Raw genomic sequence first — 13,603 nt, forward strand, 5'->3', positions numbered from 1 at the left:
GAGGGAAGTGGTCATGACACCAAGCCTGTCAGAGTTCAAGGAGTGTCTAAATGACACTCTTAGTCATATGGTTTAATTTTAGGTAATCCTGTGAGGAACAGGGAGTTGGACTCAGTTATCCTTATGGGTTCCCTCTAATTTGAGATATTCTATGATTCTACCTCCCACGGCCACTGAGAGCAGCATGAGAAGTAATACCTGTGAACTGAAGCAAAGGAGGTCAATATCAGATATCAAGAAAGTTGTAATTGTTGATGTAGTTGAATACGGGAACGGGAAGGCTGGGACCTCTACCAGTGAAAGCTTCTCTACCAGTGAATGGATATGAGTCAAATAACTATCTGTCAGAGATGTTCAGTGAATACTTGAATCTGTCTTAGGTGTAAAGGGACAGCTTGATCTCCCAAGGGCACTACAGTCATGCTCTTCATGACATTCTATCAAGTGTAAGATTAGTTCTGAATGTCAGAGAGTTTCCTCTGTTTAACAGGTCAGCTCCCTAATGATAAGGGCAAGACTTGAATTTAAGATATGTCAGAGAATTGTGAAAATCTGTATATGGGAATTGTATGAGCCATTATTATTATGTATCTTACATTGTCAAGGGTTTCATGACCAGTGGTTGTCATGAGGCATGAACAAAGGCAAATAACATGCCAGCAGACTCTGTCTGCAAGTGACCCGTGTACACCATCATTTAGTAAGTGGAACCAAGATTCATACTCTAGACCCTTTTGAGTTACTTTTCTATCCATTAATATCTGTGATTTTATTCACATTCTTGGACCAGACCAAATCTAACTGATCATTACCATAAAGAAATTGTAAGAATGGAATGTGTTTTATATTCCATTTTCTATACTTTCAGAAATTAACATAATTGAAAGCAACGTCCAGCCCATCATCAAAAAGGAAGGTAAATGAGGCCCTCAGAATATATATTTCTGTATATGTTCATATACAGTATATATATTGTATATATTTCTTTAACAGGATGCATTTTGTACATAAGTCCAGGATGTTCAGCACTTTGCTAGAAAAGCAAAGATACAAATATTGCAATTAGAACTGACTGAAATATTTTGTATTAAGTTCCCACAGTTCTTCTCCCCGAATGGATTTTCTCCTTTTTCTATGAGCATTTAAAAAATATTTTTAAATAATATTTTTTCAATTTCTAAGTGCCCCAAATATTACTATACTTTCAATAAAAACATTTCTCTTTTTTGTTTAATTAAAACAGTTATTTTAAAAAATTAAGTATATTTGTTTCTTATACTTTGAAGAAAAAAATCAGTTCATTTTTCTATAATTTTCAATCAGTTCTAAATACCAATATCTGTCAGATGCCTGGAGAGGAGTGTTAGCCAAACTTTCTTTTTCAGTTTCTTGAGACAAAAGCATGACTTAAAAATTAGTGGTGGGACTGAAGAGAATAAAAAGTGGGCTGGAAATGTCAAAATCACTTGTGATTCATAATTATAACACATTGATTTCACTAGCCCAGGTACACTGTTAATGTGGTCCAGTTTCCTATTGAAATAAAAATGCTCAAAGGAAATCTAGTTGAGTTCAGCTGAGAAGAAAGGCAGTTAAAAATGTCTTGCAAAAATTTTACCCAGACTGTTTAATCATTCTTTCTGGGAGGACTTCCTCCCAGCAGAAGTGACATGAGCTTGCTTTTTCAGCAGCTTGTCTGTGCTTCGTCTCATTTAGGATTAGACACCATCTAGCATATATGCTGATCTTTGTTGCCTAGTCTCTATCATTAAATCAGATCCACAGAGCACTATAAATGGATAGATGATTCTATATAGTAATTCATCCAAGATATTTTAGAAATCTTCCTATGATGTAGGTGAATCCCTCTCTGAAGGTACCTGTTCTTCTATGTTGAATCTAGAGACAGGACATATACATATACATATACATGACTTACATGATGTTTAGAAGTTGAAGGCTAACTGAAACAAAACCCTTTTTTAAAGAAAAAATGAAATGTCTGAACCCTTCTATAGCCAAATGTACAACTGTTATTCACCAGAGAGAGAAAAAATAACTTTGTAAGTTCATGAGTATTGAAGAGTTACTCCTTTCCATTGCCAGTACAGTGTTTCTGCTTTGGGACACACTCCAGGGAATGATCTTTGGCCAATACAGCCTTTCTGTTGATGATTCAGAAATAGACACAATCAAGCCAATTCTGGCCCTTTTGAGCTTGCTAGTAGTAAGTGAGTGGCAGCTCTCATCAAAACCACATAAGCCCACAATTTTCTGTAGAAAAAAGTTGACAAAGTTGCATGTTAATTTTCACAACATGTCAGGAAGTTCTAGCAGATCATGATGGAAAGGAGGTTTCAGTACAAAAAGAAAAACCACCACCCCCCGCCCCCAAGTTTAGAGGATGATGTCTGTCCTTTCCTGTCTCAATGTTTTCTACCTGAGTTGTGCTTCCATTGTCCATACACAGGCAAGTTAAAGGGATCTAAAGAATTAAAACTGATTGAAACCCAAATCTTGATGGATTAAATGTTCAAAGGATTGGTCCTAGGCTAGGCAGTATGGCAAACTATGGCATTACCTTTTGTTTTGCGTACATCTGCTATATCAATCACATAGGAAGGTACAATAATTTAGAAATCTAAAAAAAAGTTAAAGGATTTATAAACATTCATAACTATCCCTCTGACATGTTTTCATTAATATTCATCACCTGTATCAATGTTTTTTGGTATTTAATGGATTCTCAACATGCAAAAATGTGTCTAACTTTAAAACAGAAGCAAGTGAATAAATGTGTAAGATTGCTTCTTTAAAATATTTATGAATGTTTTTCAGCCAGACTTATTAGAAAATAAAAAAAGTAGTAATGGATTGTTCGGCTATTTAAAACTCAGAGTAGATTAATAGAGCTCTATAATAACTGGACATCATCATGATCCTATCATATCACTTCATCTGCAGCAAATAAATGAATTATTTAGTTCTGAAGTCTAACTTATACAATCATCTTCTGCAAAAGCAAACAAAAACATATGCTTGGATTTGTTACTACTGAAGGACTAGTTAGCCTGAATTGTACTGTTTTCAACAATTAACACTGGGCACACATATTAAAAATCTATTTTTAAATCCTGATCAGTAATTTAAAAAAAAAAAATCTATGCAGTATTGACTTCTACGTAAATTCACATAAAGAAAGGTTCTTAAGGGATTTTTTAAGGAAAGGGAGAGAAATGGACTGTGTTAAGTTTCTAACTCTGAACAGGGAATAAGGGAAGTGTGTGCTACAGCAACTTCTTAAGAAGATGTTGCTATAACACTTGTTACAGAACAACCATGTTATTCCTGTTAATTGACTGCATCAGTGGTATGTTCCTAATTTGTTTATTATCTGTTGCTCCAGTCTGTCAGACAGAGATATATTTGGATCAGTGTACAGGGATTGCACAGGATTAAGAGGTTTGTTTAGGCCATTGAAATCAAGATGATCTCTCCCATGTAACTCAATGAATGACAGACATTGATGCTGACAGATATCCTTACAGCCATTCCAGCTGATCTCTGAAGTTTATTTATTTTTTTTCTTTAAGCTGGGTGACCACTGGCCCAGTCTTGGTAGCTTAAAAAAAAAAAAAAAAAGCCAAATAAAAAAGCGCCCAAAACACCAAAAAAAAAAAAAAAAAAAAAAAAAACACCAACACCAAAACAACATAAGGGAATTGTGATTAAAAGACCTAGTTTCCTCTTGGATATCTATACATTTAGTAGGAAAAAAAATAACAAACATTTCTCTATATAGTTCTTTTCTAAAATTTCACACAATAGTTTGCATGCTGATCACTAGGAGAGCAATAGCTATAAGATTCCAGCATTGCCACAGAGTAGGCTTCTTTCTAATATATAGAGAGGAAGACTTCCTTTCAGCTGCTGAGGATCTGTTTTTTGCCTGAGACTTGTCAACAGATGTTAAAAATATCAGATATATGAAAGTAAAAAAAAAACAATTGTACGTAGGAAGTGTACAATAGGATCTAAATTTAAGATGGCATAGGAGGAATTGCAAGATTGCACAGCATTGCTGCAAATGGCTTCTCAGATTTAAAGAATCCTCCATTAGAGTCATCTGGTTTATTTAGGTTAGGGGGGGATAATACTAGCTTCATCTCAGCTCCATGGAATTCTATAAATATTTTTATGACTATTTGTAACTTGTTGTTTTTTTCCTGTGTCACAGACCCATCTATCACACAGCTCACTAAGTTAATTGAAGGGGAACCTGAGTTCAAAATAGTCAGGGAAGGGGAGACAATAACTAAAGTGATTCATGGAGGTTGGTATGCTTTCAGCAACTCAATTTATATTAGTTAAAATTTGAAACATACACTATTCCCAATCAGCTTCTACTTAATGTAGGTGATTCTTGTCACATGTTAGATAAATGTTCTGTTTTTAACAAGACCCTCTGGAAGTGTTGCAATTTTATTGCATAATTTCATTTTCACTTATGCATTTAAAAAAAAAAAAATGGGGTTTTTGCCTAGCTGTGACCCATAGCTACAGTTAAGACAGTTTTAGAAATGCTTTGCATGCTGACATAACATCTGTCTCAGTCAAGAATTATTTGCTGGTTGTTGTTCTGCAGTCAAAAATGCAGTATGTGATTCTATGATAGAAAGGCAATTTTATCAGACAGAGAGGTAAACTTTGCCTTCTGCTTTGCTAGGGGCATTGAGAAGGTCACATCTAGGGTGCTTTTAAAGGAAAAACAGCATGTGGCCATCCTAACTTTGGAGGAAACTTTGGTCTCCTCTGAACATTTTTATTTTTTGTAAAATATGCTATGGTATTTTCTTGTGTGCTTCAGTAAGTTTCAGCATCCCAAAAGCAGTACTTGTAACACTATTCATCACTTGATTGATGTCTTGAATTTTAAAATCCTTATAGAACCAATTATTAAAACATACACCAAAATTATTGATGGGCGACCTGTGGAAGTGACAGAGAAAAAAGTAACAGAAGAAAGAATTATTCAAGGTAAATTATGCTGAGCTATTCATATTTAGTAAAGTTTGCCATTATGTACAAAAGTAACACATCTTAAGTTCTGTCCTAATGCCTAAACTGCATTTCCTGGAGAGAAATGACTAAACTGTATATCCTGGAGAGATGATTTTTCCCTAATGCTTCCCACTGACAATGTATGGCTCAAATTCTGGCAATGTGTGCTACACACACATACACAGAAATGGCAACAGTATTTTAACAGCATGAGAAACAGTGAAAACTTTTTTTTTTTTTTTAAATGTATTTGCAAAGTGTCTGCTTTTGCAAGCTTCTAGCTACTATTTCAGGATGAGACTGCTTCTATTGCATTTTTTTAGTCTGGTTTGCTTTAGAAAGACTTTTTTTTTTTTCTTTTCCTTGAATTTTTGGGTTGTATATCTCCAGGCAGGCTTCATTTGACCAAAGATAGACCTTCATTGTGTAGATACCTACTTTTGCATGTCATCCCAAGGTCCCTTGACAGTCATTTCAGAAAAAGAACTTCTCTGTTCCTCTGTAAGAGGGGGCCTTGACTGATCTGACATCCACAAGTTAGACATTTGTATTCAGCTAACATAAGATAAAGTTAATGTGCATCTGTGTCCCTTGGTCTTCTACAACAGTAACTTTCAAATTCTTTGGCCAATTTCAATTATATTTGTCCTACTACAGAGATATTTCTTTAAGAATCATAGAAACTTCACAGAAATTGAAAGTGGAGTAAGGCATCACAAATTCTTTGCTAAAACATTTTGATCCCCTTGGTTAAATATCAGTTTGAATGGTGCCGTTAAAATTCTGTCAGTCGGAGCAATTGTAAGGGAAAGACAGTGTTATAGGAGCATGGTGACTTAGCAAAAAGTCTTAATATTCAGTTTAATTAGAAAATCTTAAAATTCAATTTACGAAGTCATTCAAGCAAGAGAGAAATAAAGAACCAGACTTAAGCTATTCTCATACAACTATTTACTGTGATGAAAATAACTGAATGAAAAATGTTGGTGGTTTCTGAATAAAACTGGGACTATTTTTCAACACAAATTTTCTGGGGAAAAAAAGTAAAATACCATTTTCTCATTTCTGAAATTCAAATTTCACTAATATCCCACTAAAAATGGTCAATATAATGTAAAATGCCAGTATTTCAGACCTCATATTTCCTTCTCTTCCCTCTGTAGTAGAAACTGGTAAAGAATCTCAAATGTTAAGCTCTCAAATGATTCATAGCAGTAATAAAAGCAACAACATCTATTTACAACAGTGGATCCAGACTCTTTTTGTGCTTAGAAAATACCTGTTCTATGACCTAATACAACAAAGTGTTTAAAACTGTGTCTTTACTTCAAGAATATGAGCAGATATTACTGTAAGTATGTTAAATTTACGTACTTTCCTGAATAGCTCTAAATACTATTTGTAACCCTCTTTCAGTTTAGTTTGAGACACAGTAAAAGACAAAATTATCATAAAAGCAGATTAAAGCATGTTAACCATGGAACCATCCTAAGCATTAAACTGGGGGGAAAAAAAAAAAAACAAAACAAAAAACAAATTTAAAACGCAATCCTGTTATATCCAATTAAAGTCACTGTCTTATACATTTTTTTCCAGGTCCTGAAATAAAATATACCAGAATTACTGCAGGTGGCACAGACAATGAAGAGAAGTTAAAGAAATTACTTGAAGAAGGTTAGTATCCTTGTTTTCTTTCCTTACTTTAATAAAAAAAAAATCTAAAAATATATTACCGAAGTAATTACTGAATGGATACTCCATGTTTTCAGCAAAAATGCTCATACTGCAAAATCATAGCCAGATTAAACCTCAGAACCTGAAAAATGTCCAAATCTAACATTCTGGTTTGAGTCTCTGATTTTCACATTTCAGTCAGCTCCAGAGTTGAGGCTGCCTGGATCTAATATGTAGTATGTTACGTTTATCATAAAATATTGTGTTTTCAGACTTTACGTGGAATTTAATACCATAACAGATTAATTTTGTAATTCAACAAAATGCTATGACAGGATTAATTCAATAATATGCTGTAAAAGGCTTGTCAAATGTTTTCTGCAAATCAATTTTTTGCCATAACCTGTATCCTATCAGAGGTTACCAAGGTGACCAAATTTATTGAAGGTGATGGTCATTTACTTGAAGATGAAGAAATCAAAAGACTTCTGCAGGGAGGTAATTCAGTGTATTGTAACTAACCTTTCTGCAACAGGTCATGATAACTGAAACCCCTCTCAGATATGTTGATCTCAACATTTTAAAGACTGACATAGCGGAAGTGTAATTTTAATGGGAGAAAAAGTAGAATGCCATATATGAAGTGCCAGATGTCTGTGAAATGGAAATAATTACCAAAGTTTGATTAATCAATCTTTTTATTATATTGATCATGAAAATAAAAATTGTTTGGTTTTTTTCAGTCTTTAAAAAGTTGTCTAATTAAAACTCAGGGGAGCAATGAAGATTTATTCCACTAGTTGTGAGCTCTTTTCTTCAGCAAATTTAAATCTGTGAAAAACGCTTATGAAGTGGAAAGTATTGTAATAGGCCAAATTCATCTTACTTATCAGTTCTTCAGAAATGAATATTCATTGCCCTCAAGTTAATAATTAAAGGCATGTTTAGCATCATTCTTTCAATGCTTACAGGTGATGGATATCAAGGCATTAACTTTAATTCTCTTCAAATATAGCATTCCAATGAATGGTTTTCTTTCCTTCTTGCTCTCTTAATTCTAACAGTTTTGGCAATATATAACCAGTAGCTGTAGAAAACTGGTAAAAGAACTTGTGCTTATGAAATTAATCTCTGTCTATGAATTTGGAATGTTCTCTGCTTAATGTAGGTTAGAAAACCTACCTATAATAGCAATGGGGAATGAAAAAAGAGAATTCAAGTGTTGTGTTTTTAGTAAATGGTTGTGTAAACCTGAGACAGAAGCTCAAAAATATGTGTGAATGTTTCTTTTGGCGTAAATTAACTGAATCCACTTCATTTTATGTTCACTTTTTAGTAAGTTACAAACATGAATACCAGTGAAGTAGCTCACAGCTAGCTGTGTGTTCACTGAACTAGATCTTGTAGTCCTTCAAAAGCACTATTCTGTGCATGGGACTTAAACTTCAGATAAGTAAAAAATTTAGAGATGGCTGAACAGCTTTCCACCAAACAAAACCATGCTAGATGATAATACAGATAGTCTTAGAGAAAAGCCAAGATATGGCTATGCACTGTTGACTATATTTCGTTCTTCCTTTTTAAACATCTAAATCTTAGTTTTACGAATCTAAGCCAGGATTTGCCTATAATCATTGGAGAGAAATAGGAACTTCCAGAGGGTTTTTCATCTTAAGTGTCCCAGCCACATGAAAAGAGTTGCTCTCTGGAGATGCTTATTTCAGTGTTGAATATTTGAAAGGAAAGTTGAAAACTGAAGAAATTATAGCAAGAAAAACCCTCTCTGTACTGGACTATGTTCTAGTGGTGTCAACCAGGCAATAAAGAGCAGGATCAAACTTTATCTGTGGAACTGTTCAAAATTCTTGTCACAGGTCTGATGCCAGAATCTAACAATTACTATTGTAATTGTAATCATCTTCAGTTACAGAGGTATACAATTAAATAGACATAATCTGTAGAGATACATTTTACAGTGACACTATAAGTGTATGGAAGAGAGATAAATCATTTCTCTGTAGTAAATTTGTAAAAGACAATATTGTCTCTTGAATTCTTACTATTTTTCCTTGCTATTATATGTTAGTTTGCACAAGCATCCTGCTTTACAGAATGGACCAAATAGGCAGATTTGTCTCTTGTTTTAATTTGATTTTCTCTATCTTTTCCATGATTTATCCAGTCAGCTACCCTTGGCTGCCATGATAATACCTTACCATATGTTTAGCCAGTAAAAGCAGATACACATGTAGCTTTATGGCTGTTGGTGATAATGGTGATAATGCTTTATGGCCCTCTTGTCTACATCAAATTATTTCTGTTTTACTGAAAATTTCCTAAACATTGAAATCCAAGTCCAGTCACAAATGAATGTATTACCACTGTCTAAAGTAAAAGAATGATTTCGTATGGGCTATAATTCTACTCGTACAATATCCAGCGCTGCTTATTACAATTGGCAGTCTTTGCTGAAACAACACTTCAAGCCAAGATTGCAATGGATGTGTCTCAGCCATAGAAAAGGAATCACCTGTGGCAGGGCCAAGGAAATCAGCAGAACCTTACGGCATGAATAACATGGTGGTCTGCATACACCTACATCCCCCAAATTACATTGTTTCTACAGAAGGCTCCTAGCATATGGAAAAATGCTATGCCAGATTTAACTCATTTGTTTTTGATGCTTACCATAGCTGGAACTGAGTACACCAAGGTTACTAAAGTAATTGAGGGAGAGCCACAGATTATCGAGAGAGAAATCAAGAAAGTCCATCTGGAAGGTTAGTTTGTCTAAAATTCCAGTATCACTAGGACTTGCTTTGTCTGAAGTGATCATTCCAGGTGGGGTTTTGTAGTATTTATTCACAAAAATTACTCAGGTCTGAAGCCAGTACTTTAACAAGACTTTTATAATTAGTTTGGAAAAGAATTCTTTCACGGACGTTGCAGAGAAAAATGTTGAGGCTTATCTTGTGGCTAAAATAACTAAAAGATTTGGCAAGCGTAGTAGACAAGAGGAAATGTTTAACCACAAAACCTAGGTTAAAACATTTGAAGGAACACGCGCCATAAGAATTGCCTTTTCCTTAAGCAGCACATCCAGAAGAAGACCACGTGAGTTATTTTTAACTTGAGTTATTTCTTGTCAGTGTTAATATGATCTGTTGATGTGAGGGGTTCTCAACCTGGTGAAGGGGGTGTAGGGTGGAGGGAGTATAACCCTGTGGTTGAGTAAATATCTCACAGGGTCTTGGAATTTCTTTATCCTTATCCTAATGTTAGATGAAGGAAACACTTGGGTTTGAAAGAGTTGAATGGTGTTGAGGTCCAAAATGAGTCTCTTAAAGGAGCTAAATACAATTCACCCTGACTTTATACCAGGAATTTTTTCTTCAGGTTTAACAATTATTTTTTAATTGTTTTCATTCAAATTTAAGTAGCTTGTTTAGGGCTTCTTTTGTATTTGTAGTATGTCCTTTTTCCAATTCTAATTCTAGTAATGCAGAATAAGTTATTCTGTTAGCCTTTGAGCTACATTCATAGGAAAAAATATTATGGCTTGTGGAGAATTAAGTTAAATACATTTCTACTTTTTAAATTTTGAAGTCTATGCTACATACTGAACATATACCATAACGTTTGTATTACTTCAATGTTGAGTAGTACAAGGCATGCAGGGAAGTCAACTATTGCCTGAAAATGACAGACAGGTGTGATCTTCGACCATGAGGTTTGCCTGAAAGCATAAGTGTATAGACAGCTTATAACTATGGAAAGCATACTTTGAATGGACCATGTTCTGTCCTTGTCAGGGCAGTGCAGATCTTGAAATTTTCTATCATCACATTGGTGCAGATACCCAGTGTTTAACCTCAGCTGTAATGAGGTGAAGCCTGTACCTCAGGGCTATGCATTCATATACTCTGTACCTCAGGATGAAAAGACAACTGACTGCATCTGATTAAGCAAAGATGTAAAAAAGGAAAAATACCACAATAACATTTCTGTGACAGTGACAGAACTATTTCTTATGCTCGTGGAATGTTTTTCTTTCCAATGAGGAGACATCTGGTTTAAAAAATGTCTCAAGGTTTGATGAGAAAGAGGAAAATCTGTCCATAGTTTCACTGAGTAGGTATTTTGGAAAACAGATATATCTGCTAATGAGAGTGGTACCTATCAATAGTCCTTGCTCTACTCTACACTTTAAAACAGAAGTCTCTGAGAAAATTAACTGAACTCTAAATGTGGAATCATACTGTGGACTCACAATTCAGTTACACATCAAGACCCAAACCCAGCAGGAAATGTGGCCAACATCTTGTGATGTTTGAGTTTCAAGCACATAACTTATAAATAATTCCTGAAGTAATGTCTATGTAGCAGACCTGGACATCCTCTGCCAAAAGCTGAGACTAGGACCCAGTCTGGACATTAACATGAGCTTGTACATTGCTGATAGTGTCAGATGGTGTTTGCTGAATGAAGAGCATGGGCAAAACATCCTGGCACCTGCCTACATCACATAACCATTTGTAAGAGATCAGTGTGAATAATAGATTAATACATACTGTTAAAATGTAAAAGTACTTTTGAAATATCTGTAAGATTTGATGGATGACTGCACATAACACAAGTGGGTGAATTGTATTATAAGTATTCATGTTTCAGGTGATTAAGTCAACATGCTAATGGCACAAAATTCTTAATTTACCAAAAAACTTAAAGAACAAACTTCGCAAGTCAACAATGGGTTTTCAACATTTCTAATGAGTTTTAATTCAAAGGCTCTTAAAAATCACTTCTGATAGCCACATTTTTGTTTTCTAGAAGCACCTGTACGGAAAGTACAACCAACCAGGAGGACACAAGGTAAAAGCAAAACATATATTTAAACATTTTAACATGCATCAAATATTATTCTGTTATCTTAAAAGTCAGGAGGGAAAAAAATACCCTTAAGAAAACTAAGTTCAAAAGGAGAGTTGCATTTATGCTTTTTTTAAAAAAAAAAAGAAATTTTGACAAAGCTTGGTATTGTTAATTACTAGGTTTCTAGATTTTTTTCTTATATATATTTCTATCTGAAAATGACTTAGATTATATGTGTTGGTCAAACAGTGTTTCAGATTAGAATAAATCAGTGAGTAAGTGAGATCTGAATCTGAAGTCTAACACTGTGAAAATGGCACTGTGGGATTGCCCACCATAGGATTTGTGACTCACTGATTCTACATTATTTTGATTATTTAAGAAGCTGAGAGATCATTGTAATTTCCCAGCTTCCAGCACAAGAGTGAAAGATTAAGCATCAGGCTTCGTCTTTCCTCTTCACATATCTCTTTCACAAGTACATACAGTATATAGTGTAACTATATTATATATAATTATAGGTAATAATTATGCTTCTTTTTCCATTTTTTCAGGGGGAACAGCAAGAAGGAGGACAAGACTGGCTTATCCCTAAAAGCTTTTCAAGACAGAAATTCCACTGAATTACAAATTAACAGCATGGTCTTTGAGAGGAAGATAAACCAGTTTTAAAAAAGATGAGAACATTAGAAAATGACATTGTTTTGATAACATAATGTAAACTGAACCATGAATCCACAAAAAGATGTGAAGCTGCAGATACTCACTGCTAGCACAGTGCTCACCAGGAGGAGTAGTCTATTGGGGGTGCTTTAACTGCTCTTGACGGTAAGCACTCTGCAGGGTGGGATCCTGGAACTGTTGCAGACCATCAACTTCTGTCGAACCAGGATTCCTTCTTATGCTGGCTAGTAAGTGTTTGCAGGATTGGATTCAAAAAGAGCAGGGAACATTACAGAGTGTATTTTTTTATTATTATTATTTCCAATAAATAAGAAATATAAATAAAATTAGAACATTTCTAGAAAAAAATTACTTCAGGTGACTTTTAGAGTAATCTAAGGAAATATGAGATGTTGACATAGCACTTTTGGTTCAGTAGTATTGTATGCTTTTTATAAGTCAAAATTCATTACGTGTTTAATGTCATAATGACACCAGTAATGTTACCTTTTCTAAACAAACAAATATACCTTATATTAAATGTATCCTTTTTTTGTTCTACATTGCATATCCAAATGCCTTCTAGTAACGTGGCTCATGGAAGCTCTTAAAAAAAAAAAAAAGCAAACATGAGCTTCTTGAACTGTATTTGAGATTATGTTGACTTCTTTATTTACAAGAAAAATTATTCCCATTAAAGGAATCTTATACCAATACATATACTGAGATTCTAAAGTGTTTTCCCACTTTTTCCCTAAATGTGTCTTTTGATTATTAAAGTGGATTATAAAAGGGATAAATAAAATGCATGTAAACAGTTAACTCAGCATGGAAGAAGGTTTTACAAAAATGAGGTTAGGTCTGAAAGCTTTTATATCAAAACATGCTTTGTTAATGACTGGTACTAATGTGGAGTTTTCTGTAAATTATGTTAATTTTATAACTCTAGTTTTGTACTCATAAAAGTTGTTTGCCTTTAACAAAAGTTGGATAACAATTACTCATGGAGTAGAAAAATGTCCTCAAAGTGCCTTAATTCTGCAGACCAAAGTTTCAGAGGAGTTATCTAATGTGCTTTCATACTTCTCTTTTGAAATACTTAATAAAGGATTTGGATGAACTGTGCTTGCTTTAATTTATAAATACTTTTTGAATAGTAAAGTGAATTCTAAATATTCTTAAGCTTTTAGTGTAGTTTTTAGTCAAAAAATATGCTTTCACAAAAACAAACTGATGCATCTCTTTCTCGCTTAGCATATACTAGTGCATTTAAACTGTAACACTCTCCTTAAACACAGTTAAAAACCTTCCTTAATTCCCTAATCACATACCA

At 34.1% G+C, this 13,603-nt stretch overlaps 1 protein-coding gene across 9 annotated transcripts in view; it reads left to right on the top strand.

Annotated features, from left to right (window-relative positions):
• POSTN (periostin) overlaps nt 1-13,390 on the top strand; it is a 38,216-nt gene extending 24,826 nt beyond the window's left edge. For 2 of the 9 annotated variants that reach the window (XM_074816963.1, XM_074816968.1), the window contains exons 17-23: nt 869-916; nt 4,238-4,333; nt 4,948-5,037; nt 6,658-6,735; nt 7,153-7,233; nt 11,566-11,607; nt 12,162-13,390. In XM_074816963.1, coding sequence (XP_074673064.1) covers nt 869-916; nt 4,238-4,333; nt 4,948-5,037; nt 6,658-6,735; nt 7,153-7,233; nt 11,566-11,607; nt 12,162-12,202 — 476 coding nt within the window. In that variant the 3' untranslated portion in view covers nt 12,203-13,390. Of the gene's footprint in view, nt 1-868; nt 917-4,237; nt 4,334-4,947; nt 5,038-6,657; nt 6,736-7,152; nt 7,234-9,428; nt 9,516-11,565; nt 11,608-12,161 lie in introns of all 9 variants that reach the window. The other 7 variants (XM_074816971.1, XM_074816964.1, XM_074816965.1 and 4 more) reach the window with 7 other exon arrangements.
• The last annotated feature ends 213 nt before the right edge of the window (nt 13,391-13,603 follow it).

The sequence above is a fragment of the Strix aluco genome, chromosome 2 (genome assembly GCF_031877795.1).
Source record: "Strix aluco isolate bStrAlu1 chromosome 2, bStrAlu1.hap1, whole genome shotgun sequence".
Lineage (NCBI taxonomy): Eukaryota > Metazoa > Chordata > Aves > Strigiformes > Strigidae > Strix > Strix aluco.